The following is a 23,564-nucleotide window of genomic DNA, read 5'->3' on the forward strand; positions in this document are numbered from 1 at the left end:
CCGTTATTATTTCATAGCGTGGTGAATGTGCAGGTCACAACTTGTCCACGAGAGCGTTTTGAGTTGTTGGATTGTGTATTTGATGAGTTTGACAAGGGAAACCAAGAAATCCCATTAGTCTCTGTAGTGTAGCTCTGAGCAGCTTGCGGCTCTGCTCCGCCATTCTAAAAACAGCTTGCACCAACAATTAAAGGAAACGAAGCTACTGCTATGACTATGACTATAGGGATTATGGCAATGGGCCAATTTGCCAAAATGTAGAACTGTCCCTTTAAGGCCAGTATTGCAATGGCCCAAATATCAATTGTTTTTATTGATTCAGGTCAGAGAGGTTATGGCTCCATCAGGAGCAGTAAGATAATCGTACTGACACAACACACCGGAGCATTGTTCTGACAGTTTTTGATGTTCCTCCAATCAGGTCACGCAATCAGGTCAAAATCTTGTAGTGTGTGTGTGTGTCCGCCCTAACACCCCTCCTGTCTCTCCACAGTGCCGTGATGCTCTCACCACCCGTCAGAAACTGATCTCTCAGGACTACAAGGTCAGCTACTCTCTGGCTAAAGCCTGTAAACTGGACCTGAGGAAGCAGCGCTGCAGCCTGGACACCAACCTGCCCAGAGCGCGCGAGGCCCGGCTGTCCTACCTGCTGCTCTGCCTGGAGGCCGCCGTCCACCGCGGTGAGCCGGCCCGGACCGAGCGGAGCTGCATTTTCACCGGTATCGTTTCTCAGTCACAACACGGTCTTGTTCCCTGTGCAGGTCGTCCGGTCAGCGGGGAATGTCAGGGCGAGATGCTGGACTACCGGCGGATGCTGATGGAGGATTTCTCTCTGAGCCCGGAGATCGTGCTTCACTGCCGGACGGAGATCGAGGCTCACTGCTCCGGCCTGCACCGCAAAGGCCGCACGCTGCACTGCCTGATGAGGATTGGACGTGGCGACCGCAGCACCGCCGTGGACAGCGTCTGCCAGAGCGCTGTAAGAGCACAGCACTCACTGTGTTGTTAAAACAGATCATAAACTGTAGAGTGTTAGTGGGTGTTTGACTGATTTTATCCATGGATAAATAGAATGTCAGTAAAGTGGAGCTGCTGACATTTGATTTCTTCTTTCTGGACCTTTTTGTTTAGCTTCAGACTCTGATCCAGTCTGCAGACCCAGGAGCTGACTACCGCATCGACCGAGCACTCAACGAGGCCTGCGAGTCCGTGATCCAGACCGCCTGCAAACACATCCGCACTGGAGACCCTATGTGAGCTGGTTACTACACACACACTACTAAGACTAATATTAGCAGGTCATGTCATTTTCCGAAAGAAATACACACGATGTAGTTGCACACATGTAGTTCCTCCTCCGTATATTCTGGTTCAAATAGGTAAGGTTGTGGATCTTTGTCAGTCCAGAAGAAATCATCCTCGTCCTCTCTTACAAAGTCGGCCATAATCCGTAGTAGCAATCGTTCTTCTACTCGTAAACAGAGGCTTTGTTTTGTTGACCTACTGAAAAGCACGTCGGCGGTGGTTTGCGCATGCGCCCTGCGGTTTAGTTTTGTGTGTATTTCTTTTGGAAAATTACATGACCTGCTAATATTAGTCTAAAAATAGATAATGTAACATAACGCGAGTCACAACAAGCACACCGGACCGTTTAGAGTTGCTGAGGAGTTTCTCTGATGACTTTAGGTGGAGGCAGGCTAACACTACCCATGCACTTCCAGCGTTTGAGCTAAGCTAATTAGGGGTACACCAGCTCTGCCCGTATCTCCCTTGTTACTGCACGCACAGTCGAAAGGATGGTGTCTATCTGCTGGTCATGGACTCGGGAGTTAGGCAAGACACACAAAAAAATGTTGGCATATCCCTTTAAATGTACAGTATGTAATTGCAGCAGCCAGGGGTGTCTTAAGAAAAATAATAGCAAAAGAAAGATTTTGACAACATCTAGAAAGAGCGTAGGATCATGGGATTTGTTGTCTTCATATCATCGTCGATGTAAATCCATCTCACTCGTTGGAAAAATGTTCAAAGTCAAGTTATACAAACAGGACATGAATAACGAAAATAATGGAATTCTCCAGATTTGATAATTATTGCAAAAAAATTGGGATGAACCCATAGCTGTTCATTTTAGACATTTTAAAGAGGAACTAAGCAGGATTTCTCCCATGGCTATGCCACATTTTTACCTTCATTTAAAAGCTCCGGACTAGTTGTGATTGTTAACTACATGACTTGTGACTTGTTACGAGTGAGAATGGAGGCTCTCTGCCTTCCACCTGGCGTCTCACGGCTGAAAACCAACCTTGCAACATCAGTGAAGTACCTGGCCGCTGCCCCGGTGTCCCAGCTCTCGTCTCTGCACCCCGCGACACAAACGTGCTCCATAACCCCTAATCTTTTGTTCATGACGGTTAAGACTACACAAACACACACGCTGTAACATCGTATATGTTATGTAAGGGATAATGTATAGTTCGGAGGTTGTTATGGAGAAATAAACCCCGACAGGTTGTATGGAACCCCGACGCGAAGCGGAGGGGTTTCATTCAACATGAAGGGGTTTATTTCTCCATAACAACCGACCAACTGTACATTATCCCGCTTATTACACGGTTTACGAGTGAAATAATTAATTTGAAACATAATGTTGACCAAAATACGACTTTCATCGATTTAAAATTGCATTTAGCGAATCTGCAAGACCGGTCACTTCCGCTGTTTTGCCGAGCCTCCTCCCGTTCGTGCATTTGAAGCCTTTGATAATCAATCAGTGGATCGATGGATTACCATACGTGTTAAGATGTGTGTATTGTGTGTAGTCGTATCTGTCATAAACAAGAGATTAACTTTACTGTTTACGGGGTGCGTTTGTGTCGCGGAGTCGCAGTGCCACCGAGACGAGACGAGAGGAGATGTGACACCGGGTCAGAGGCTCTGATCAGCAGGTTTGGTTTCCAGCCACGATGTGGAAGGAGCCTCCACTCTACTTGTAACAGGTTACAAAACATTTATCTCTAACATCACTATTAGTCCGACGCTGTTTAATGACGGTAAAAATGAAACACAAGGTAAATATCCTGCATAGTTTCTCTTTTCTGTACTGCGCTGATCAGAGCGGCGTCCCTAGCAACGGTCTGTCATACATGACGACGGTCCGTTATACAGAAATAACAGACCGCAGAACGCAGCGCTGGACCAATCAGAGAGCAGGATTCAATAGAGCCGTGTAATAAGTAACGTTATCCACCGCTCCATTTATAGATTTTTCGCTGGCTTCATTGTAAACACCTGCACATGGGCGAGAGGAGCGTAACCGAAACAGCGGAAAAGCAAGCGGACTTGCATAGTTCCCCTTTAATGGGAAAAGTTGCACATAATAGCTTTTACCCTAAAAAATGCCCAATTACAAGTGTACACACACACACATTTACAGAGCGCATTCACTGCATGTGAAACAAGCAAAGGCAAAGAAAGTCATTCACAAAGGTGGTGATTAGATTGTCCCTCCTCTCCTGCCGTAGACAGCAGTGACATTAGTCATACTTTGTGGTTGAGGGGAGACGGACTGAAGCTCACTGACTCATGATGGACAAACACCCGCCCGTCTATTATCTTTCTGGCTGCAGTGAAGCTGGAGCTGGTCCCAGCTGACAGCACGGACACCTGCAGGCAGCTTACAGTTTGACAACCTCACTCTGGGTTTGTCTGGATCCAGTCGAGGACGGATTATGACACAATAGGCTCTTGACGTCCAGACTGAGAGTGGTTTACCGAGTCGTGGGCTCGTGTCTCTTTGCTTTCAGCCGTTCTACATCCAGAATAACTGTCATAAAGGTTTTAAATGACAGACTCTGTGTGTGTGTGTGGTTATGTGCAGGATCCTGTCATGCCTGATGGAGCACCTGTACACAGAGAAGATGGTGGAGGACTGTGAGCACAGGCTGCTGGAGCTGCAGTACTTCATATCCAGAGACTGGAAGTGAGTCCATCGGCTGTTCACTCTCTACTCCGCCTCCCATCGTTTAGCTTCTTTGAGCATTTAGTTCAGTTAGTTAGAACATGTCTAAACATCCGTAGGTACAAAAATCAACATTTTCTCACAAGTACCCATGTTGTGCACATGAGTCTATTATTGTTTGTATATTTTAATTTTGCTCTAACTTACATAATTTAAAATCTTTTGCTATTCTATCTTAATTGATCTTATTCTGTATTCAGTTTTTCCTATTCTGATTTTTGCTTTTCTGATGAAATGAATTACATCTGACTCACAATAATGAACTGACAAGAAGAAGAGAGTGAGACAGAGTGAATATAGGCTAGTATAATGAGTCATAAGATAGATCTTCAGATGAGAAGAAAGATAAAAAAAAAAAAGGATTTACCTTCTGATGTCGCTTTCACAGACTTCAGGCTCCAAACTGTGACTTTTTTCCCTCATAAATCTAAATTTAAATCCTGAATCACAACATCAATCCCTGTACCATCACTTTAATCTTCATATAACAGCACAGGAGTCCCAGCTTCGGCTGTGGTTAAGTAGAAACTGTATTAAAGTAATAAAGTAAAATAAAACACCCCCTTCCCTCTGTCTCACAGACTCGACCCCATCCTGTATAAGAAGTGTCAGGGCGACGCCGCCCGGCTCTGCCACACCCACGGCTGGAACGAGACCAGTGAGCTGATGCCGCCGGGCGCCGTCTTCTCCTGCCTGTACCGCCACGCCTACCGCACCGAGGAGCAGGGCCGCCGGGTAGGATGACGCCACAAACTCACACACACACTCAAAGACACACACAGATTCCTGATGCCGGAGTGTTTGGCGTAGCTTTTCTCTCTCTGATGGTGCGATCTGGTGTCTTTGAATTAACAGGTGAACCCACCTGAGCAGGTGAGTGGAGCTGAGTCGGCCAGCACTGATCCTGGTGAAGGGTTACGTTAATTATGAAGTCCGTGATGACTTCGTTTGTTCATTGTGCCGCTTTAAAAACACAACAACTGAATGATCACTGAAATTAAAATCATCGTTGTAGTTTAGTTGGTCGTAGAATCAGTGTTGGAGCCACAGAGGCTGGGACTCACGGCTCAATTATGATTCTGTCTGCACCGTTACTGTGTGTGGATTTGGTGTCAGACATTTCTGCCCTCCTCTTCAAATTATTTTTTATTATTTTGAAATTTTAATTGTTGGCAAAAATCGTGTCACTCTGGTTGCTGGGTAACTGTGATTCTCTCCATTTTCTTCATTTCTACAAATGAAAAAATCAACAGATTAATCAAGGAAATAATGAGAAGCTTTACATGAATACAGTATCAGCTGGTACAAGAGTGAAAATAATTAACTGTCCCTAAAGGAACTACAGCATTTAGATGACATTTACACATTAAGGCATCGTTATATCTTATGTATATGTATATGTGTGTGCGTGTGCAGTTATCGCGGGACTGTAAGGTGGAGGTTCAGAGGATTCTCCACCAGAGGGCGCTGGACGTGAAGTTGGACCCTGAGCTTCAGAAACGCTGTATGACTGACCTGGGGAAGTGGTGCAGCGAGAAGACGGACACTGGACAGGTGAGACGAACCAGAGCCGAGACCACCGCTGACCTCGGCTGAGTCGATTTGAGATCAGTTCATTCGATCAAATCAATCACTCAGTGACACATGAGGTTTTTGCAACTTTATTCCATTTACTTAAACAAACATGTCTGTGTGTCCAGGAGCTGGAGTGTCTGCAGGATCATTTGGAGGACCTGGTCTCTGCCTGCAGGGAGGTCGTGGGCAACCTGACAGAGCTGGAGTCAGAGGTCAGAGGTCAAAATAAATGAGTTGCTCTGATATGATGTTTATATAGAAAAATCTGACAGTATGAAACCAGGTGTGCAGCGTTTATCTTCTCTGACTTCCTGTCTCTGTTCCTCTCTGACGTTGTTTGGCTGCAGGACATCCAGATCGATGCTCTGCTCATCAGAGCCTGTGAGCCTGTCATTCAGGCCCACTGCCATGTAAGCACACACACACACACACACACTGGTGGTGGTGTAATACAGAGGTTCCCAACCACCGGGCTGGGGACCGGTACTGGGCCGTGGATCATTTGGTACCGGGCCGCAGAGAGAGGATGAAAAAATATAAAATTGTTTGTTTTGTCTAATTTACACTTAAGTCGTTTTATTTTGGAAATTTTGCCACTTCCGTCCGTGCATCTTCCCAGATCTGCGCAATTGACAGGCAGGTCCACAAGCGTAAAAGAGTTAAACACACCTCGTCGGAAATGACTCAATAATGAGACGACAGAAGACCCGACAACTGCCAACAAGAAAAAAACTGTTTTAAAAAGAAAACCAAGAGTCCTGTTTAAATTACGGATTTTTTGCAAGAGGTGATTCACCTGCTCCAAGCCCACAGTAATGTGGGGACCGGCTCTCCACCGCTTCAAATCTCCCTGCGTTCTTGGTTATATCCTGAGATCACCACAAAACCACTGAAAACCTGCTTCCATTACAAACATTATCTTTGTGAAGTGGAGTTTTCAGCAGCAAAGAGAGATTACAGAGTAGACTGGACCATCACCCCCAGATGACTGATTATATATTATTATTATATTATCGTGAATTGTAACAAAGAACGTAATAATCGAATTAAAAACGTAGCGGAAAACCATGTGACCGCCTACAATCGTTTTTATATTGTGTAATGTAAACAGGAGAACGTGAGCGGTCCACGGTGATAAAAATGTTGGGAACCCCTGGTTAGGTGTAAGAGATGGATGCGTCTTCATTTTATTTCCTTGAATGATGCGTAAATGATAAATGTGTAGTATTTTTACTCTGTGTATGTGTGTTACAGGATGTAGCTGATAACCAGATTGATACAGGAGATCTGATGGAGTGTCTGGTTCAGAACAAACACCAGAAGGAGATGAACGACAAGTGTACAGTCGGCGTTACACACTTCCAGCTGGTTAGTTATCATGACTGTGTCTGTGTATCTCACTCTGTGTCCGCCTAGTGTGAATCTTTCATTTAAACCTTTCCTTTTCAATTTCTCTCCCTCTCTCTCTCTCTCTGCATCAATTTACAGATTCAAATGAAAGATTTCAGGTTCTCGTACAAGTTCAAGATGTCCTGCAAGGAGGACGTTCTGCGCCTGTGTCCCAACATCAAGAAGAAGTGAGTTCTTCTTCTATCTGTGTTTGTAGCCTTTTCCCTTCTACTTAGTTTTCAGCACTCGAGTGTTTACTGTGGTTCGAGTGTTCCTGATGTGAGTGGACTTGATCCACAGGGTGGACGTGGTCATCTGCCTCAGCACCACGGTGAGGAACGACACGCTGCAGGACGCCAGGGAACAACGCGTCTCTCTGAAGTGTCGGAAGCAGCTGCGGGTGGAGGAGCTGGAGATGGTACACACACACACACACACACACACACACACACACACACACACACACACACACACACACACACACACACACACACAGGGACAAGACCTACCCCCTGCTTTACATAGTCACTCACACTTGTAATAGTTCTCAGAATCTGAAAATGTATTTTTGCCCTACGAGACTGGGAGATACTGATAAAAATGTGATGTGTATGTAACATGTGACACCATGAAACCTTCTCCTGTTCTCAGTCCGAGGACATTCGTTTGGAGCCGGAGCTGTACGATCCCTGTAAATCTGACATCAGTCGACTGTGTCCCAACGTCAACTTTGGTAACGCTCAGGTAAGAGACAATAGGAAGAGTAGAAACATTAGAAACGGTAGCTCAGGCTCAGCATTGTCAAGAAAACATAAGCGCCTTCTTACTTCCCTCCCCCTCGCCTCCCCCCTCTCTTCTCTGTCTTCTTCCCCTCTCTCTCTCCTCCCTGCGTCTCCTCAGATGATCGAGTGTCTGAAGGAGCAGAAGAAGCAGCTGAGTCCGCGTTGTCACCAGCGGATCTTCAGACTGCAGGAGGTGGAGATGAGCGACCCCGAGCTCGACTACCAGCTGATGAGAGTCTGCAAGCAGATGATCAAGGTGAGGAGGAGGAGGAGGAGGAGAGCTGTTCTGATATAAATAGCCTGCTATATTATTATAAATGTGTGCCCACTTTTCACTGAATTACAAACTCTCTCCTGCAGCGGTTCTGCACTGAGGCCGACGCCAGAAACGTTCTCCAGTGTCTGAAGCAAAACAAAAACAGTGAGCTGATGGATCCCAAGTGTAAACAGATGATCACCAAGAGGCAGATCACCCAGAACACAGGTAAAAAAAAAACAAAAAAAAACACACTAACAAGACACAACCGAACCTGAAATTCAAATTTACCTCACTCCTCCTCCTCCTCCTCCTCCTCCTCCTCCTCCTCCTCCTCCTCCTCCTCCTCCTCCTCCTCCTCCTCCTCCTCCAGACTACAGGTTGAACCCGGTGCTGAGGAAGGCCTGTCGCGCCGACATCCCGAAGTTCTGCCAGTCGATCTTGAACAAGGCCAGCGAGGACAGTGAGCTGGAGGGTCAGGTCATCGCCTGCCTCAAACTCAAATACGCCGACCAGGTGAGACCCCGACCACCATTTAACACTGGTCAGTGGGCAAGCTGACCTGAGGTCAACAGGAAGGCTCTGTCTCTACCAGAAAGACGTGAAGGTAAAACCTGTTGATGAAATAGAAAATATTGTCGTCCTAAACGGCGTGTTCTGTGGGTTCGGTTCAGAGGTTGTCTCCGGACTGTGAAGACCAGATCAGAGTGATTCTGCAGGAGTCGGCGCTGGACTACAGACTGGACCCACAGCTGCAGATGCACTGCTCAGACGAGGTGAACACTTTGAACTGAAAGCATCAAACCAGCTCTTTATTTCCCTGCATTGTATTTTGTAGTTCTCCTTCTGCAAACGACAAACAGGCTTGTTATATACAAATGGTGAAACTTGAGCATAACTATTTCCCGTCCTCCTCCTGCAGATCTCCAGGTTGTGTGTGGAGGAGGCAGCAGCTCAGGAGCAGACCGGTCAGGTGGAGGAGTGTCTGAAAGTCAACCTGCTGAAAATCAAACAGGAGGCCTGTAAAAAGGTACAGATTACTTCCAGTTACTACTGTTCAGAATTATTTTTGGCTGATAGTGGAATATGATTTCTGACTTGATGCTTATTGAAAATCACTAAAAGTTTTTGTGTGGAGATGATTTGACCTCGAATAGCAAGAAATCATTTAGAAAGTCTCTTTCTCAAAAAAGACTTATGTCTGAACACACAAATAATCCATGGTAGATTTATGACTTCACGTCATGTTGCTAAACCAATACTACATGCGTTACTTAGCAGCATTCATGATCAACAAGGCTCCAATTTGCTTTAGAAAACATCAATGTTAAGATTGTATGTAAACATGGATACGACACATTTATTTTCTGTGGCCAAAAATAAACACTAGGCTTAATACAAATCCGTCTTAATCATGGGCTTCTAGTCCTGTGTGGTGGTGACTGTGTCTGCAGCGCCCCCCCCCCCCTGCCTGTATTTTGGTCTTTTTTGTTTTGTTGTGCACGTGGACGTTTCTGGGTGGAGAGAGTGTTTTCTCTCCAGCCAATGACGGAGCTCAGGTGAAGCTACGTGCAGCAGAGTAGGAGGGCTCAGGGCTGCTAGCAGCACTAGCTGTCTCTGATGCTGCCAAGTCTCTCTTGCTGAGCAGCAGCAGTCAGGACCGCAAAGAAAAAGAAATACAGTCTGAGTGAAGCGCTGGAGCCGCGGACCAATTCCCAATTTACAAACTGCAACGAACAAAACTCCAGACTCTACCTTGAAACCTTTGAGCCAAAGGTAAAACAGTGAACTGTGTCTATTTTCAGTTTCACTCTGCCGCTTGCTGCTGCTGCTGCTTGACTCCCTCATACAGATTAAAGAGACTGACCTGTTTTATTAGTGGTCAAATGAAAATAAGTAAAATTGATCTGTCTGTTTCTCCTCTGTGCAGGAAGTCCTGAACATGCTGAAGGAGAGTAAGGCCGACATCTTCGTGGACCCCGTCCTTCACACAGCCTGCGCCCTGGACCTCAAACACCACTGTGCTGCCATCACGCCTGGCCGAGGAAGACGTAGGTGCTTTCACAAGTTTTGATTTAATCTTGTATTTGCACAGAACGTTTCCAGAATCATCATTGTTAGGACTTGGTGGATGTAGGCCTACATGTCATATGTTGAGATGTATTCAAACGGGAGGTTAATATAATACATCCATGGAGGTAACTCACCAACCTGTCGCCATCAATCACATCATTTCGGTCTGAACATCCTTGTTTGTCTCTCCCTCTTCCTCAGAGATGTCGTGTCTGATGGAGGCCTTACAGGACAAGAGAGTTCGTCTGCAGCCTGAATGTAAGAAGAGGCTTCAAGACCGAATTGACATGTGGAGCTACGCTGCAAAGGTAAACTGTCTCCTTACTGCAGTTCCTACACAGCCTTAGGGTATTTCAACATTTTGGCAAATTCGCCCATTGCCATAATCCCTACAGTTTTAGAAGTAGGTTTGTTATCTTTAGTTTGTCGGTGCAAACTATTTTGAGACCGGCCGGGCAGAGCCGTGAGCTGCTCAGAGCTACGCTACGGAGGCATATGGTATTTCCGGGCTTTCCCTCCAAACTCATAAAATACACAATCCAACAACTCCAAAACGCTCTTGTGGCCAACTTGTGACCTGCACATTCACCACGTTATGAGATAATAACGGAACGTTACGAGACAGAGTTGTTTTCGGGGGTAAATGCAAAGCCGGTGTTGTGCCGAAAAGACAGGAATGTGCATCGGTGTCTTTGCATTTACCTCGAAAACAACTCTGTCTCTTAACGTTCCGTTATTATTTCATAGTGTGGTGAATGTGCAGGTCACAACTTGTCCACAAGAGTTGTTGGATAATTAAAGGTAATGAACCTACTGCTGTGACTATAGGGATTATGGTGATAGGCAAATTTGCCAAAATGTTGAACTATCCCTTTAAATGTTGGATATAGTTGGTGGAGACCAAAAGCAGAGCTAAAAGAGAAGGAACACGCTCCACAGCTTCATGCAAAGTAAACAATAACCAGTCAGTGTGTGCACTTTCTGCTTCATGTGAGCTGAGACTCCACGTATTAGATGACGGTGCTCTGCTTAGCACTGACGCTGACCCCCCCCGACCTGTAGGTGGCGCCAGCAGAGGGCTTCTCAGACCTGGCGGTGCAGGTGATGACGTCACCCTCCAAGAACTACATCCTGTTCATGATTGCACTGAGCGTGTGCGTCCTCTTCCTGGTGGGGCTGCTGTGTGGTCGCATCACCAAGCGAGTGACCAGAGAACTGAAGGACCGATAGAGGACGACTGATCTGACGCCTCAGAAAAGACTGATTCCTCGCTCCTTCCCCCCCTTCCTCTCCCTCCTCTTCCTGCCCCCTCTCTCAGATGCCCAGTCTGTGACCAGCCAACCTGCACAGTGCCAACACCAGTGCTCACATCTGGACCTCCGCCTCGGTTTAAGACTGTTTGGCTGCTGCTGAATAATTGCATCGAATGCAAAACGTTTCCCGACTCTCCCCAAAAATCTTGAATCTCCATTTGGGCATCTCCACACGTCTCCAGAGCACTGACCGTCTGAATCGGAGTGATGTTTGTCCTTGGTGATAATATTTCCCTCCCGGCAAATCTGCTCGTCCCAAGGTTCTGGTCTGGGGGTCGGACATGACGTCGTCCAGCATCTTTTAAGTTTCTAAATAAGCGCTGTTCATGATGTGACTGAGGGCTGCTTCTGATGTTAGGATTGCTTTACACACATTAGGTCCTAATGCTTTCTGTGGTATTTAATGGAGACTGGAGCATGTAGAGCTACAGGAAGTGGTTTGTTTTCCGAGGGACTGGGGCTAGCTGAATCGCACACGGAGCAACATGAAGTCTTGTGGGAAACTTTGGGGGTTGAACTCTGAGACGTTCTTGTTGCTTTTGAAACATCCTCTCATGAATCATGACGTCCCATCATCCTCTTCACTCCTGTACAGGATCACGTCCAGCGCTTCACTCGCTACTGAAAACCCCCACTGATTGAAAATGAAGTCAATCTGGTCTCCGCTATCAGGAATGTTGTGTGCACATTTTTTTTTTTCTAAACCTTAATTTAAATGCTAATTAAATCATTGCACTTTTTAAAAAAATCTTTTATGCCTTATTTATTGATGATTAATGAACAATTATGAATTGTGATAAAACTAGTTTTGTGCATGGTTAAACATTTCCCTGTCGTCCAGCTGAGCTTACCTGTTGAATGTGACTCGATGAATCACTGGCTGTTGTGAGCCTTCAAAGAGGTCACAAGGGTAATACCACCTTAAAGGGATACGCCAACATTTTTTTTTCGTGTCTTGCCTCACTCCCAAGTCCACAACAAGCAGATAGACACCATCCTTTCGACTGTGCGTGCAGTAACAAGGGAGATACGGGTTGAGCTGGCGCACCGCTAATTAGCTTAGCTCAAACGCTGGAAGTGCATGGGTAATGTTGACGTATCCCTTTAAGTTTTGGATTGTAATGTTGTCACCATGATCTGTGTCGTCCCTCATTTGCTTTGGACCCAGTTCTAAATGTTTAATCCGACGCTAATGAAAAGACACACAAGACGACCGACCGTAAACTTAAAAGCCACAGAGACCCAAGATGACAAGGGGACACAAACCCACCACATTGAAACAAAAAGGCTACAGACTAGAGACTCTGTATAACTATAATGAAACGGTAAACAGCTGCAAAGAAAACCAGTATGACTACAAAAGGACGCAAAACAACCACAGTGGTCGTTTTGGGTCTCTGGTAGGTCCGGTGTGTCATTTAAAACTTCTGCATCCAGAGGCTCAATGTGTCCATGGCTGTGGGATGATTGGAGTTACAGACAGCAGCTATTTGTTGACATTATTTCATATATTTTTGATATCACAGTATGTAGATTGTTTAGATATTTATTAAGCCTCCAGGTATTACACTGAATAAACAACAATAATAATGCTTAATAATAATAATAATAATAATAATATACAGGTAATCATTGCCCAGAGTCCAACATTGAAGCATTTCTAAAACAGCTCCTCGATGCAACTCTGAAACCACACAGTCATTTTTCCATTTCTGTTTGTGTACGTATGCAACAGATCAGATAGAACATGTTAATATTGAGCTTCAGAGGAAGCAGCGACACCTGGGCCAGGCCATCTCTAGTCTTCAGTTGTTGCTTAATTACACAATAAACTGACAACATGTATGTATGTACACAGAAGAAAACCCAGAACTGGGTCACTTTGATCAGGTAAAATAATCTTAGTGTCTCTCAAATGTTTCCACATAATTCAGTTTTGGGTTGTGACTGAAAAGATTTGTGTAGTTTTGATTTTGCACATAACTGGACAGAAAACCCCTCCCTTTTCCATTTTTCACACATTCAAGCCATGAACATATCATTATTTTGCAGGCAAATGACGTTAATTGTAAAGAAAGAGATGCAAACGTTATTTTACATGTTTTTCTAACTGATGACTATTTCATTTTGCACTTGACATACGTCGTCTCTGCAGTGCGTTGAAGAGCTTGTTACCTTTGCTTGGCGTCAGCTCACTGGACGAGCCTCATTCAAGCTATACTACGTTTCTTTTAACAGATGTTTTCTAGCTTTTTGTCATACATTAGAATTTGTGTGATGAAAGACAGGGTGAGATGAAGTGCGCTGCATATACTCACTCATTTACAGAATTTACTGAAGCTCAAGTTGCAAATAACATGGAGACACACTGTCAAAGGGATTTTGCCTGTGTAAAGAAGTTTCCTACCTGAAGGCCGTGCCGATCAGCTGTCAGATATAGAAACCAACCGCTCGCTGCTTGGAGCTTTTCTAAATGATCGCCATGTTTCTGTGTGTGCGTGTGTGTCTGCTGATGCTGAATCAGAGCGACTTAACAGGAAATAAAGACAGCTCTCATTACCAGTTTTGTACGAAGTCTCTATACGTGTACAAACTTTATCAGTGTGCAGTTTTTATTTGGATTATGCCATGTAATATGAAGATGTAACAGAATTATCATTGTGAGATTTGATTTTGCTGTACAGATAAAAATTTGTCAATTTAATAAAAATGTCTGCAGATTTTCAGATTTACGCCTCAACCTGAGTCCATGTTAATGCATTTATTTCCCCTTTGTATTAATATAGAGCACATTTTCATCAGTAAAGTGGAAGTTAGGAGTTCAGTACAATGTAACGCATCAGTTTGCCACAGAGTATTCATAAATATTAACAATTTGTAATTTTTTAACCTTTTTTAACCTGATCCATTTCCTTATGAGCTGACTAAATAGTTACCTACAATTTGTTGTTGGTGTGATAAACCTGTTCACAGATACATTGTTGAAGATATTTAAAAACTCCCCTCAAAGGAATAAAATCATTTAGAGACATTTTAATATGCACAAGAACAGATCATGTAGCAGAAAAAAAAGGCTTAAAGGTCCAGTTTGTAATATTTGTCAAGGTTTATTGACAATCGCTATAAAATAAAATCTGTTTGGTTTTCATAGCCTAATAATTCTTCTTTTATATAACATATAGCAAGGGTCTTGTGTAAGTGTGTCGCCATCTTGCGCCGCCATGTTTGTACGGAATGGAAAATCCAGCCAACCAGAGAGGACGTTTCAAGAGTTTCACGTTCATAAATAAACAATAGAATTATTTAATAGACAAATAATAGAATCGGTATGCTAGATGTCACTGTTCTCCCCTCATTTTACACACTGGACCTTTAAATCTGTGGCTGTAACACGGGAATCAAACCCTCGATCTTAAGGTCAAGAGTCACTCATCATAAAGACAGAGCTGATCAGACACATGATCATCTCCTGTGTTAGTCTGATTGTGTGTAGCAACATGTTAACGAGCTCCATCCTGCATTTGTCCTGCAACTGAAAAGCAGAGGCCGAGCTGAGTGAGATTTGAAAACAAAGTCTGCAAAATGCCCCTCTGTAGAAAGGTCTTTATTATTGCCTCCCACTGTATGAGCTGTACATGATTTTGGAAAGAAAAAGCAAAGATCAAAAGGAGCAGCAGCATTAATTTCTCTATCACCTCTTCTTATTTGGACATCTACTTGGGTTAGCTGTAGCAACACTCGGACCAGCAGAGCAGAGGACGCTCCCTCACACACAAACCACAAACTTTAACATGTAAACCCAAAACCAGACAGGTCCCACAGGTTAGATGAGCCAAATCTAACAGTCAATTCACTCTGCCTGCTTCAGAGCGTCTAGTTCAAATGAACAATGTGTGCTAAATTAAAAGAAAATAAATTACAAAGTCATTGATTTGACTGTAAAAATGCTATTCTTAAAAAAAAATCACATCATCCATATTGAAAATCAGTTGACTCAATATTAACATACAGCTATCACATTAAGAAATAATCAACAAAGGAAAGAGTGAATTCAGTGTAACACCTAAAAAAATCTATGAGATAACCAAAGCAAAGTGTAAATGACTTGGAGAAGCTGTGATCAGCTGCTGCCTGCACAAAGTCCAAACTAACAGGAGGTCTGCCGGTTCAGCATCAGCAGGTTGTCGCCTGTGATTCCTCAGTTAGACAGCAGGGCGGCGCTGCATGTGTCTGGCCTCGTCGACTAAGGCACTGACGGGCCGAATCCAGATGTTTGGACGTCACCACATCTGCACATTTACAGCTGTGTACACAAGAAGTCTGAGGGCCATAGTCCAACCAGTCCCCCAGGAGCCTCAGAGACTTTCTGAAGACATTCACTGACTGCATTACCTACAATTCATTGCAATATGGACAAGATTTTTTTAAGTATTCCCTGGGGCCACATTATGATACAGAATATTTGTCCTTGATTGATGGAAGCCTGTAGTGTGGATGACTACAGTGGCCTTGAGAGCTCAATTCACTGCAACCAAAGAAACACACGCCACAAGTGCGCCACAAATTCAGAAAACAATTTCCTGCACGCAGTACGAAACTTACAACACCTGCAAATACACAGACATGCTTTAAATTCACCTGTTTGTTAAACTCATCTTATTTTCAAACACCACTAACAGGGAGCTGCCAAACTCAAGAAGCATTGAACAAAAGCACCGCAGACACGTGTATCACTGAAACACTTCTGTTGTGCAAATTGATGAAGTTGTTTTCTGAACATTTGTGTCTTTGTTTTCTGAGGTTGCAGTGCACTGAGCCATCAGTGTGTGTGCACTGTTGCAGTTTTGATCCTCTCCAGTTACAGGTGACACAGACTTAAGGCTGTCCCATCCTCGCAGACTTCACATGATGACAGTGAACACATCGCATAATGTTCAACTCAAGTCCGTGCATCCTGCAGGTAGACATTCGGATTCAGCCACAGTCTTTTCATCATGTCGATCCATGTAGCGACCGCTACAGCTGATCGGAGAGGATGATGATGCCTCCAGCGGCAGAAACCTCCAACTAGATCCAAGTAAAGTAAAAAAAAAAAAAAAAAAGACCAAAATCTACAGAAAAAAGTCCAAACCTCTCTGATCTGTTTTCAACATAAGAAATTAAGTTCACTTCTCTTCATGGTGAGTATACTAAGGCTTAAAGAACAGTTTAACATTTAGGTAAATACACTTACTGACTTGCATCAACACTGCTCTCATATCTCATGTAAGATAACAGCCAGAAGCCTGCTAGCTCGGCTTAACATAAAAACTGGAAACAGCCTGGCTTTGTCCAGAGGTATCAAAATCCGTCCACCAGCACCTGCAGATTTCGAAAACTGTCACAAAAAACTGAGATATTAAAGCAATAATTTGTCTTTTTGTACAGATGAATCAAACCACATTTGATGTGTAACTGAGACGGGTGTTACCTTTAGAAAGCCAGGCTGTTTTTAGCCCTATAGCTAACAGAGTGCTGTTGAAAATGAAGAGTTAATGACAGTTAATACACATATTTTCCAGAATGTCAAACTATTCCTTTAAAAAGAAGCATGTTTGGGTTTATTTGATTTGATATTTGAATGACGGTGAGGTTACTCCTTGCTTATCCCATCTTGTTGTCTTCGATTAACCGTGGACTTTCTGACTATAGTAACTCAAAAGACGGCAGTGAGCGGGAAACCAAAACCCACGACCCGTAAGAATTGTCACAGAACTTAGATCCGTGATTCTCTACAGTTTACGGTCTGTTCATGTTTGTGGTCACAGGCTGCAGGAGATTTGTCTTTGCCTGTGAAGCTTCTTTCAATCAACTGTGGCTGAGTGAAAAGCCTTTCACAAAAACAGCATGAAAAAACAAAACAAACTCTGTGTCGAGTTTTTCAGTCAGTAATCGAAAAAAAAAGAAGAAAAAAAAAACTGACTGTGAGTGAGTCTACGTGTCAGAACTAATAGCTTTTGATTGGTCCTGGCATCTTGAGGGTAGTTGTACCATTGGCTGGATGACCACAAGGGGCGGGACATCAGGATGTGACGACCTGGACGTAGTTGGCGGGGTAGAGGCCGACCTGGCCGCTGCTCAGCTGCCCTTTACACCAGCCCTGGTCGTCCTCCTCGCCCAGCTTCAGCAGCTCCTCACCTGGAGGGAAACACAAGGAACATGTCATGGTTACACAAAGGAGATTATCAAAGCAGCCTGTGATAACCTGCACCAGATTCAGAAACTGGATTACTTTGGTTTATATTGAATTTATTTGTTCACTTGCTTCTGTTTTTCATGTTTCAAGAAATAAATACAGAAAACCAACAGCAAAGTAGTGTCAAGGTCTGTGAGATTGCAACCAGCATTTATCTTCATTACAACAGTAGGTAGCAGTAACTTTCAACAATAATCAATGTCACTATACCACATCATTGAAATGATCAACAAGAAGCTAAATGTGAGGAGTGTTTTTTTATGCATTAGACATCTTTAATCAAAAATGTAATATAATTAAATGCCAATCAAACTTTCTGGGAGTCTGGGGAGCTCTGTCATGTAGCATGGGGGTGAGCAGCCATGGGACCTGGTTCAGGCTAAGCAGAGCTGAGCTGGGCTTAGCTTGTCCAAACAAATGTGTCTCCCCTCCGTGGTCCCATCAGGTCCCATTAGCTCGGTGCCCTTCTGCCCCCCCCATGGAGCCAGACCACCTGCAGAGGACGGACTAAAGCTCCGACACGATGATCCAGGCTAACTGAGGTGAGGAAGGCTGGAAGGTGATAGTACACATCCTCATGGTCTCTGCTCTGTTCAGATCTATGAGTGTGTACAGTTTGGTGCAGATTTAGATATAAATCTGACAGAAATGTGGGTGTAATTCTGAACTCTGTAAACCATTTATTGTTAAAAATCAGTTTCTTTATTGTACCATTATTGACCAGCCACCTCTCACCAGAACGGGACCTTATTGTCCAACGTTCTCTCTCCCACAACAAGTCAATAAACACAGTGAAAAACAACTTATGAACCCATAAATAAGAAACTTTCAGGTATAAGTAAATTGCAAACACACAGAAACTGTTCACAACAGAGAGAGAGAGAAACACACAACAAATACATCCACAAATCATCAAACCTGTCTTATCTCACTCTCACTTTTAGTTAATTTCATCAGTTGATTTCCCGTACCTGAGTGACTGATGAGTTTGGCAACAGATTATTCTCTAATAATCTCTCAAATTGTAATGAGCCACACAGCAGCATCTCAACATTTTCACAGATGTGAAATCAACAGGAGAATAAAACCAGTCAGAAAAGATTTCATTTCCAACAAGAAGTGAGACAGTGAAGTATTTAATAAAGATGAGGTTTCCAGGAAAACTGGAAAAGCTAATATTAAATCATAATAAAAGCATGACCCAACTGTTTGTCCTCCTGATTAAACAATCATTGGAGTTGGAAATGCTTTTATTTCCACACAGAATTAATCAGCAACAGAAGATGATGTCAAGCTGCTCGAGCTTCACATCTGTCACAGCTGCACAGGTCAAGCAGTGAGGTGTAAAGACAGAGCCTTGCATTTTATATCCAAGTGTATGTGTGAATCTGTTGCAATGATGATTCAGTTCAGGTCACAGAAATGAAATCCTCAGTTTTTAAAGGTATAAAACAGTCTTATCAGTTCATTTTACAGAAGCTGCTGCGTTTCTGTGACTCAGAATCATTAATGCAAAAAAAGTGAATGACATGCAATCTGAGCGTGGGTGTTGTTTCCCGCTGCTGTAAACCACCAAGACTCATGGCTGAAACTTTGTGATCGACATGAGTGTTTGTATAAATGTGTTAGGACGAGGCATCACAGGTGACCCAGAAGAAAAGAAGGCTCTGAGATATGAATATGGTGTGATAATATGAGCTCATACAATTTAATCAAAATGTGCAAACTGCACTGCAGTTAGGACAAAGCCACTGCAGTGCCCCACAGATGTTTTTTATGGTTTTTAAATCATCTCATTATGACCACATTAAGTGTTTCTTCATGGTCATGTGTTACATTTTCTCTATGAAACTTTTCAAGGTTTTATATACAAAAAATACTGCAAATACTGATCTTATTATTTTGCCATTTGAAATGACATTTATCTCTGTTCAAATGGATGATTCAAGTTACCTTTGAAAGGGGATGTTATGATGCTATTAATCTGACTTCATTATTTTTGAGTCTCTGTTATGGAAACAAACATCAAACATCATTTATTTTTGTCTCATTGCAGCTGAAAACTTAACAAGGGATTTTTTTAACTTTTCATTAAAAAACAATTTATGATCACAAGAATAAATCCTGTCAGCCCACCAACCCCCCGCCCTGTGATGCCTCCCATCTCTGAGCATTAGTAAGGGTTAATACCTGCTTTAAAGCTGAGCTCATCGGACTCCTGGCCCATGTAATCATAGAGCGCTCGGACTCGCACCCCCTCTACCTGCTCCTCCTCGTCCTCCCCTTCCCCCACGCCGTTCACGGCCAGCACCTTCTTAGGACTTTCCTCATCCGACCAGTCTGATGAATAATCTTTCACCCTGAGAGAGGAGAGAGGAGGGATTAATTGCCATCAGCAAGACCCGGGGAGTAGGGGAATCACTGATTAACTCACAAATTACACTTGAGAAAGAAAAGGCAGCAGGAGTAGAGAATGTATGTATGTGGTACAGAAACAACAGCAACATAACACAGTGTTATTTAGCAAAGTCTAGAGGTGTACCACATAACAAGGCTCAGTCCTGGCACCTGCTTTGTTTTCCATCATGAATAATGTTAGGATGAACACATCCAGGAAACATTTCAGATGACACAGTTATGTATGTGAGGCATTATATGTTGTTATTGTATCCACGCTGCATCTCACACACACTTCAGTTATCACTCTAAAAATCAAATCAAGGCACACAAAAACTAAACGTGTGGCCATCTTTGCAAACCGTCAGACATTTGTATCCTGGAAACTAAATAAGGATCCTCACCAATATGATCATTTTAAAAGCACAAATCCAATCAAATTGGAGCCCAGTTCCTTTGTGGTCTTGGATGACCCTTCGCTCTCTTAGTTTGTAGCTTTTTCTCACCTGCACCAGGATGTGTTAGTGCTTCCCCTCAAACAGAAATGTCCCTCAGGTCAGAAGAGACCACTGCTCTCATTCTTCAATTCATTAAAAAAAAACAAAATGTGGACGTTTTCAAAGTGTTTTCAAGGTTTACAGCGACTGTTCAGAACTGAGGGAGTGAGTTACAATGCCGCTTTTGAAGAAACATCGTGTTAGGGGAGTGTGAACACAGTGTCTGAATCTAATCACAAACACACACACACACACACACACACACACACACAGCTTTCTAGTTACTAATTAGAGTGTGTTATGTGCAGGATGTGAACCCCTAAGGGTGACAACATGGTAACAAACTAGACTACATACTGCCTCTATCTAACACACACACAGACACACACACAGCGTTGTCTTTGGTGTGGACTCAACAGCCAACAACATATGAATGATGAGAAGACACACTGTGGAATCCGGTCAGACAATAAAACATCAGTGAGCGTGCTTTTGATGCTGATGCAGACATCGTGTCCTCTTACCTGCCGGTGTCCATGGTGATGGGACTTGGCGGGACGTCATCTCCGCCTGAGGAGACGATATTGGTGAGAGTGACCACGTTCTCCTCGGAGTGTCCGCTGCGCTCCTTCCTGCTGATGGAGCGGCTCGCCTCCGGAGACCACTCCTGCACACAACCAACCAAACCACAACGTCTGTTCTTCTGTGTTTACATCGTGAAAACATGTCAGAAATCTCTTTGTTTATACATCACTAGACGTAGAGGTACAATCCTTAACTTTTCTGCTTTTCTTCTTACTTATTCAACTGTTTCTGGTGCTGTTAAATTAGCTCTCCGCTGTTTGACATTCAGTTGTAAGAATTTCCGATCTAATGGAAAATAATTTTCAATATTTAAATCAAATGTACAGATTTCATTGAAAATTTCTAGTAAGTAAAAGTCATCAACATCTAAAGTTAAGGCAATAGAGAAAATGTTTTTTTTGTTTAGTGAACCCCCCCTCCCCACACACACACACACACACACACACAGAGTAATAACAGCCTGCTGACAGAAGTAGGTGGCTGAGGATACAGTTACTGGTATTTACACTCAGAACAGAGCAAACTCCAAACTGTCAGTGTGTGTATGTGTCTGTGTGTGCGTGTACTAGATGTCCTCGCAGATTTAGAACCAACACCACCCACTCAGTGTGCAGTGTGTGCACCTCTCGGAAAGGAACAGGTTTCCTTTCTCCATATTTTTTTCAAAAGCTTCAACTTCTGAGGTTTTATGAAGTTATGAATGAAGAAAGTCCTCACACGTATAGAGAGACAAACCTGTGTGTGTGTGTGTGTGTGTGTTGGCACAATGGCTCTCTGTTTGCGTGTCAGCAGTGCTGTGGGAACGCTGGGAGATTCCTCAGAGGACAGAGGAGATTTCTTTCTTTCTGCCAACATTTCTCTCTCTCTGTTTCTCTCTCCCTCCCTCTCATTTTTCAATTTTGGAAAACCAGGAGAAGCTGAATCCTCTTCAGTCTTTACAGCAAAGACTCAGCGTCACTACATAGAAACACATGGATTCTTCTTTCATGAAACCCCCCCCACATACTAGTAGTTTTTTTTTTTTTTTAAGTTTTCCTTCATAAATATATAAGTTTATGCTGCAAGACACCTAAATCTGTTCAGAACATCTTCCAAGTTTCTACTTTTTGTGTACTGTTCACAACAAAATTGTATCCCCTCCTAATTCATTCGATTTGCTTGTTAACCAGCAGATATCTCTCAGACCAACACATCTGCTATCAAGATGGTGTCAGTTTACAGTGTTTAGGTGTTAAAGCGATTCCTGGGAAATCAGTGTTTTCTCATTAATTTCTACAGAAACGTGCTCCCACATCTAATCAGATAATCTCTCCTCATGGAGAACCTGTGGTGTAGCGACCATGGTAGCGACTGGGTCCTTGTCAGGAAAACACTTTACAGTTCCCAGTAAAAATCATGAAACTTTCATGAGGAAGGATTCCTGGAAATCAGCTGGACAATATAACCGACACAAGTGATATTACACAGGTTGAGGAGGACCTGGTTTCTCCGGCTGAACTGTATTGTCTGATACCGAGAGGTGTTCCTAGTATCCTCCTCCTCCCACCAGTTAATAACAGGTACACAAACAGCTGAATATGTCATTTCTTTTCAGCTTTGCTCTACAAACAAGCGGAGGCGGTAACTTCCTCATGACAAAATCTTTGTCTGGTTAAACCCTCGTCGTGTATTGGTCTTGGATCATTTTCTGCAGCCGATTCAGTGTAAATGAGAAGCACTGTCAGTTCTCACACTGAAAAAGCCTCCGCAGCAGCATGCTGCCACTCGACAGGCTGTGTTCAAACATGGCTGAAGTCATATTGACTTAAGCACTGTTCAGTGTGATGGCGAGGTGTCAGACGTTGACAGATGGAGCTGAAAAACATCTGAGATCTTCAAACAGACTAGTGGTCCACTTACTGCACATGCCTCAGTCTAATGTGTCAACTCCTTTGTATCATTGGAAACTTGATGATCCACAAACTCACGCACACACACATAATTGTATCTACCCTGACCTGATAATTGAGGCTGCAGATCTCACAGACAGAAAACAGAACAATACAGCGTCCACAGTAAAATAAGAAAAATAAAGATTTTTATGTTACGTGCTCCAGCGTTTTCTCAGACGCAGCAGTGTATAGTGACACTTTAGTAGCTCCATATTATTGAGCTTAATCTCGTTATGCTGTGGATCTCTTTACCCAGCAGGCACTGGGACAGCCTTTTGCTGAAGCCAGCCGAAGTTTGTTATGAGTTTAGATTAGCAGGTTAGCCGGTCCAGCTACATCTGCCAGTGTGTCATGTCTATTGCCATCTCACATTGGTGGGAGAAGCATTAATCAATAATTACTAGCTGTGAAAGGCTGATGTGTCTTTTTTTAAACCAGCACAAAACTGTACATGAGAATTAAGTTTAGAAGTCATAATTAATAATGTAGATAATAGAGTATGAGAAAATA

General features: G+C 43.4%; 2 protein-coding genes across 4 annotated transcripts in view; one reads left to right on the forward strand and one right to left on the reverse strand.

Annotated features, from left to right (window-relative positions):
* Positions 1–14,128, forward strand: part of LOC311007852 (Golgi apparatus protein 1-like) — a gene marked incomplete at its 5' end in the record, with an annotated part of 28,440 nt that extends 14,312 nt beyond the window's left edge. The window contains 21 exons of one of the 2 annotated variants that reach the window (XM_084001210.1): positions 494–680; positions 762–979; positions 1,132–1,253; positions 3,881–3,982; positions 4,603–4,756; positions 4,877–4,894; positions 5,438–5,575; positions 5,722–5,808; positions 5,944–6,006; positions 6,851–6,964; positions 7,085–7,173; positions 7,286–7,403; positions 7,637–7,729; positions 7,886–8,023; positions 8,128–8,251; positions 8,397–8,539; positions 8,698–8,799; positions 8,946–9,053; positions 9,954–10,074; positions 10,298–10,404; positions 11,159–14,128. In XM_084001210.1, the coding sequence (XP_083857336.1) occupies positions 494–680; positions 762–979; positions 1,132–1,253; positions 3,881–3,982; positions 4,603–4,756; positions 4,877–4,894; positions 5,438–5,575; positions 5,722–5,808; positions 5,944–6,006; positions 6,851–6,964; positions 7,085–7,173; positions 7,286–7,403; positions 7,637–7,729; positions 7,886–8,023; positions 8,128–8,251; positions 8,397–8,539; positions 8,698–8,799; positions 8,946–9,053; positions 9,954–10,074; positions 10,298–10,404; positions 11,159–11,326 (2,514 nt within the window). In that variant the 3' untranslated portion in view covers positions 11,327–14,128. The remainder of the gene's footprint in view (positions 1–493; positions 681–761; positions 980–1,131; positions 1,254–3,880; positions 3,983–4,602; positions 4,757–4,876; positions 4,895–5,437; positions 5,576–5,721; positions 5,809–5,943; positions 6,007–6,850; positions 6,965–7,084; positions 7,174–7,285; positions 7,404–7,636; positions 7,730–7,885; positions 8,024–8,127; positions 8,252–8,396; positions 8,540–8,697; positions 8,800–8,945; positions 9,054–9,953; positions 10,075–10,297; positions 10,405–11,158) is intronic. The other variant, XM_084001211.1, reaches the window with a different exon arrangement.
* Positions 14,129–14,998: 870 nt separating this feature from the next.
* pacsin3 (protein kinase C and casein kinase substrate in neurons 3) overlaps positions 14,999–23,564 on the reverse strand; it is a 32,248-nt gene continuing 23,682 nt past the window's right edge. For both annotated transcript variants that reach the window (XM_083998918.1, XM_083998919.1), the window contains exons 8-10: positions 21,063–21,205; positions 19,835–20,004; positions 14,999–17,586 (exon numbers count right to left, since the gene is read on the reverse strand). In XM_083998918.1, coding sequence (XP_083855044.1) covers positions 17,471–17,586; positions 19,835–20,004; positions 21,063–21,205 — 429 coding nt within the window. In that variant the 3' untranslated portion in view covers positions 14,999–17,470. The remainder of the gene's footprint in view (positions 17,587–19,834; positions 20,005–21,062; positions 21,206–23,564) is intronic.

Source organism: Trachurus trachurus, assembly GCF_905171665.1.
Source record: "Trachurus trachurus genome assembly, chromosome: 3".
In the NCBI taxonomy this organism is placed as follows: Eukaryota; Metazoa; Chordata; class Actinopteri; order Carangiformes; family Carangidae; genus Trachurus; species Trachurus trachurus.